This window comes from Anolis sagrei, chromosome 6, assembly GCF_037176765.1.
Source record: "Anolis sagrei isolate rAnoSag1 chromosome 6, rAnoSag1.mat, whole genome shotgun sequence".
Lineage (NCBI taxonomy): Eukaryota > Metazoa > Chordata > Lepidosauria > Squamata > Dactyloidae > Anolis > Anolis sagrei.
The window spans coordinates 54481508-54487507 of NC_090026.1; the positions used below are offsets into that span (position 1 = coordinate 54481508).

Here is a 6000-nt window from a genome sequence, read left to right on the forward strand (position 1 = left end):
GACGAATCAACAACAACAACAACAACAAAATACTAAATTAACTATCATCTGAAAATACAACCTGAAGAACATTCCCAAGAAGAACATTACGAGTCACAACTGTAGCAAAATTACAGTTATGAAGTAACAGTGAAAATAATGTTACGGTTGGGGGTCACCACAACATGAGGAACTGTATTAAGGGGTCACAGCATTAGGAAGGTTGAGAAACACTGGCTTAACCTATAAAAGGATTGTTGTTGTATAATCTTAAGTAATTTCTGACTTACAGTAACCCTAAAAGGGTCAGGGGAGGAATCACAGAGTTTTATTGATAAGATTTTCTTTTGCCTTCCTGAGTGTTAGGGAATGTCCAGTGCGTTTCCATGGCCAGGTGGAAATTCAAACCCTGCTCATAGTTGAGCACTGAAACAACTACAAATTGGGTTTTTTAAAAAAATAAAAGAATATTCCCATATAAATCGTAAGCTGTGTTATTATTTGTCATACGCTACCATGGAACACAATTTAGCCTGTCAGTGGGGGGGTTGCATGTCAAGACTTGTAGTTTTGGAATGCTTTTGTAGTATAAAGTTAAAAAAAGAAGTATCCATCTAGTCCTTATGCACATGTTGTGAACATTCTTGCCTTTTATCAGAATAGATATTTGTATAGTTATTTTCATTTTTTTTATTTTAAATACTTTTATTTATAATGCAGTGTGGCAAGATAGACCCATATTTTAAAATACTGGATATTTTAAAATACTTTTAGAATAAATACACACTGTATTTATAGTGCAGTGTGGCAGGATAGACCCTGTTATGCAAGGTGTTAAGAAGTTTTGACAGTACCGCTAATGATGTGCATTTTTAAAAAAAATGGGATAAATAGCAACTAAGACTAAAAGCGTAGGCAACTCATACAGTAAATGCTATGTAGTTTGTAGAAAAAACTGAACCTTTTTGTTAATGATGAGCTTGCAAAGTATTATATAGTGTGGAAAAACTAAATTAAGTCTTGGCATTTGAAGTATAGTTAGGACTTGTGGAGCGTATTGTTTCAAATGACAATAAAAAGTTCTTCTTAAAATGTTTCAGACATTGAGTGAAGTAAGGCATTTGACGTTTCCTGATCTGTTCATCGAGAAGTATCCAGAGGAAGTGAGTACACATTTAAATTCCTTGTCTAAATTTGTGTATTAGTCTTGGCCCTTTCTTGACTGTCTTTTCGTTTACAAGACTGCTTAAATTCACATTTCCATTTCATAATTTTAAATTGTCAGTGAGCGAGTGAGTGATTGCTAAATGATAAAGAAAAAAATGATCATGATTTTATTTGGAGGCTACATTTTTTTCATCCTTTAACTCAATTCCTCTTAGAGGAAAAAACCATTTGTGCCTCGGTTAATGAAGTCCTAAGTGGCATCTATAGCAGAAAGCAACATTTATTTATTTATTTATTTATTTATTTATTTATTTATTTATTTATTTAGAACATTTCTACCCCGCCCTTCTCAACCCCCGAAGAGGGGCTCAGGGTGGCTTACAAAAGGCACAATTTGATGCCAGCAATACACATAGTAAGATAAAATACATAGCAGCGACATTTATAAATAGTTAAAACAGTCCAATTATACAATAACAACTAATAAAAGCCAATCCAGTGATCAACATTCGCCAAGTTCAAAATCCGTAAGTTCATTCCGCATTGTCATAATCCTATACAACTCTAGCCGTCATTGTCCTTTGTCTGTCTGCCAGATTACCCAAAGGCCTGGTCCCATATCCATGTTTTTAGTTTCCTTCTGAAAGAGAGGAGGGATATCAATGACCTAATTTCCCCGGGAAGCGAATTCCACAGGCGAGGGGCCACCACCAAGAAGGCCCTGCTCCTCGTCCCCACCAACCTCACTTGTTATAAAGGTGAGGCCGAGAGCAGGGCCTCCCCAGAAGATCTTAAACTCTGAGGCGGGACGTAGAGGGAGATGCGTTCGGACAGGTACGCTGGGCCGGAGCCGTATAGGGTTTTGTAAGTCAAAACCAGCACTTTGAATTGTGCTCGGAACTGGATCGGCAGCCAGTAGAGCTGACATAGCAGAGGGATGGTACCCTGTATGACGCTCCGGTGAGTAGTCTGGCTGCCGCCCTTTGGACTAATTGAAGTTTCCGAACAGTCTTCAAAGGCAACCCCACATAGAGTGCATTGCAGTAATCTATTCGGGATGGCAGCTGTAGTCCCTATCTGAGTATACAGTACTCTGTGACCCTGGGTGCATCTGCACTGTACTATTGCTGTTTGGCACCACTTTAACTGCCATAGCACAATACTATGGAATTGTTGGAGTTGTAATTGTATATGATTTTTTGCCTTCTCTGCCAAATAGTGCTGGTGGCTTACCAATCTACAAATCCCTGGATTCCATAGCATTGAGCCTTAGCAGTTAAAATGGTGTCAAATTGCATTAATTCTACACTGTAGATGTATGCTCTGCCTTTTGAAGTGACAAAGGCAGGGCCTATTTAATAGCATCATCCTGTTGGTGACGCTATGTTCTAGTGCAGGGGTCCTCAGACTTTTTAAATAGAGGGCCAGGTCACAGGCCCTCAAACTGTTTGTGGGCCGGATTATAATTTGGAAAAAAAAACATGAATAAATTACTATACACACTGCACATATCTTATTTGCAGTGCAAAAAACATTTTAAAACAATACAATAATTAAAATTAAGAACAATTTTAACAAATATAATATAATATAATATAATATAATATAAATATTAGTATTTCAATGGAAAGTGTGGGCCTGCTTTTGGCTGATGAGATAGGATTGTTGTTATTATTGTGTGCTTTCAAGTCATTTCAGACTTAGGTTGACCCTGAGCGAGGGCCAGGTAAATGACCTTGGAGGGCCGCATCCAGCCCCCAGGCCTTAGTTTGAGGACCCCTGTTCTAGTGTGTCTTAATTTTTCTCACAGTATGCTGAACTCTTTTCTAATTTTACTGCACAGTTTTAGCTGAGCTTCAGAGTAAGCAAAGAATGCAAGACCCTAAACCGGACTCCTCAAACCTTTTAAGCAGAAGACCTTGGAGGACCACATCAGACCCACTTGCCTTAGTTTGGGGACCCCTGCCCTTAAACCATTCTTTTACGCCCAAATGTCCTGAGTTGCCTTCCAAAAACAGCCTTTAGACAATGTTGAAAGTAAAAGAAAAATGCTTTACTTCAGCAAACACAAAGGATAAGCAAATGCAATTGAAAAGTGCAAAAGAAAGCAAGGAAGTCTCAATCCAGACACAAATTAAAGTCTCTTACGAAGTCCCAAAAAGAAACACCAGTCTTCCATCAGTCAATAGACCATGAACTAAGTTCTTAGCAGCAGACACAAAGCAGATTCCATAGGAGTGAAAACATCAGTGCCAGGGTCGTTGTTACCAGCGAAAGCTGGTTCCTCCTGCTTCTGATTTTAGCCCAGAATTCCCCACGCAGGAGGTGCTAGAGTGTCTCCCAATTAGCTCAGTGTTTTTAGCAGCTATCCTCTGGGCAATGCAAAGGGAGAATCCACAAACAATGTATATGCTTCTCATTTCCCAGAAAGAGACAGGGTCCATGTGAGCACAGATCTTTCTGCTTTTTAGACTCGTATAACTTCAACGTACCTGTCCAAACATATCGCCTTCTACATCCTACCTAGGCGTTTAAGATCTTATGGAGAGGCCTTGCTCTCGGCCCTGCCCCTGTCACAAACACAGTTGGCGGGGACGAGGGACAGGGCCTTCTCGGTGGTGGCTCCCTGCCTGTGGAAATCGCTCCCCGGGGAAATTAGGTCATCTTCATCCCTCCTCTCCTTTAGAAAGAAATTAAAAATGTGGATAAGGGACCAGGCCTTTGGATAATCTTGCTGACTTGACAATTATAATAACAATTGCTATGGAAATGATTTGGACAAGCTTAATGGAGACTACAATTACAGAAATCGATGGGACGACGGCCACTAGATTGGCTCCCTTTTAAAATTGTATTAATATAATATTTTAACTATTTATAATTATTGATTTTGATGTGTATTTTATTATATTTTACGTGTGGGCATCGAATATGTGCTGGCTGGAAGCCGCCCCGAGTCCCCCTTAGGGGGTTGAGAAAGGCGGGGTACAAATACCCGAAATAAATAATAAATAAACTTTTTTCCCCTGTGTCTCCCAGAGCTGTCTGTAGGCATTCTTACTCTTTAACTTCAATCTATTTCTGTCTTTGATGTTTCCCTCTCTTTCGTTTCTAAAAAACAAATCTACCTCCTCTGTAGTTTCCTTCTATCCTTTTATCTCTTTTTCTACCTGGAGGAATCACAGCAATCAAAATCTATATTCTCATCTATTATGTCACATAATATTTTGCAAATGGCTGGAAAGTATCTTTGAAACCCCTTTGTAGTGTGGAGATTGTATCTAGGCACTAATGCTAACAATTATTTCCATTTTCTGAAATCACATAGTGTATTATTTTCTTTTTAGTATGCAATGGTAAAGCACATGCTTTCTCCAAGTCCCACGGAAAGACCAGAGGCTGCGGATATTATAGAAAACCCTTTATTTGAAGACTTGGAATTCCCAGCAAAACCAGTGCTGCGGCAGAGGTCACGGACAATGAGCTCATCTGGATTGAAGCATTCAAGATAGCTGAATAAAATAATTTGGCATAATTTTGATGGATTGTTTTTACTGTGGTCATTCAACAGGAAGAATTCAGTGTCAAGCAGCATCTCTGGAATATTCATATTCTCAGCTTTATTATGTCATATTTATGTAAGCTACCATTGGATGGAGCTAAGAATTTATGTTTAATGTTCTCTAATCTCTTGAAACTCACTTCATAATGTGGTATATTTTAAATTCTGATACACTGTCTAGTATGTGAACTTTGTACATATTCTAGGAAATTTGAAAGAATGCCTATTATGTAAATAAAATAAAATTCTGTATTTTTATAGAACCAGTTGGTCTCTAATCTTGACATATAGCCTTGATTACATTAAAGTAAGACACGAAAGCTATCTTAAAGCAAACGTACAATTTTGTCCCTGGAGGATAACATGCACAATGGAAATAGTTTTACTGTGATTAGCCAGTTTTTAGACCAGTTGTGATTTGTTTCTGCTCAGTAGAAATTGCAGAAAAAGGTTTAGATAAGGATGATAAAGATTTGATGAGCTTGAATTGCCACAGTAACAAATGAAGCATTTATTCATTTTTTTTGTAATTCCTAGAACATTTTGTCCAATGTTACCTTGCAAGAATGTCGTAATCAGGTCTTAATACATTCCCGAAATGAGATGATTGTGCTGGATAAACACCTCCTTCTCACTGTAAATATGTTAATTTTTATTTATAAAATGGCAAATCAATCCTTTTGGGGTTGGTGGTGTACAGTATGCACTTGGAACAATTTGTTAGGTGCATTTAATTACTGTGACTTCTTTCAAGTCTGATTTAATAAAATCTTTTTTATTTAGATGTGGTTGTCTTGTATTTTAAAATTGTGAATGGAATAATTTCAGCACTGTGTCAAAACCTGACTTCAAAGTGCCAGAATTCTGTAAATTCATTGGGCTGAATTATTTATTTATTTATCATGTCATCAGCAACCATACCATTGTATTACATTTCGAACAGAACAAAACAAACAAACAGATTTAAAAAAAAACACAGAGTTTGCAAGATTGGTTGTTGATTAAATGTCCTTTGACCAGTATCTGGCCACTTGGAGTGCCTCTGGTGTTGCCACAAGAAGGTCCTCCATTGTGCATGTAGCAGGGCTCAGGTTGCATTGCAGCAGGTGGTCAGTGGTTTGCTCTTCTCCACACTCGCATGTCTTGGACTCCACTTTGTGGCCCCATTTCTGAAGGCTGGCTCTTCATCTCGTGGTGCCAGAGCACAGTCTGTTCAGCGCCATCCAAGTCGCCCGGTCTTCTGTGTGCCCAGGGGTGAGTCTCTCATCTGGTATCACCCATGGATTGAGGTG

At 38.5% G+C, this 6000-nt stretch overlaps 1 protein-coding gene across 3 annotated transcripts in view; it reads left to right on the forward strand.

The window, feature by feature from the left end:
• EIF2AK3 (eukaryotic translation initiation factor 2 alpha kinase 3) overlaps positions 1-5490 on the forward strand; it is a 50435-nt gene extending 44945 nt beyond the window's left edge. For all 3 annotated transcript variants that reach the window (XM_060781349.2, XM_060781348.2, XM_060781347.2), the window contains exons 16-17: positions 1080-1142; positions 4494-5490. In XM_060781349.2, coding sequence (XP_060637332.2) covers positions 1080-1142; positions 4494-4658 — 228 coding nt within the window. In that variant the 3' untranslated portion in view covers positions 4659-5490. The remainder of the gene's footprint in view (positions 1-1079; positions 1143-4493) is intronic.
• Positions 5491-6000: the final 510 nt, after the last annotated feature.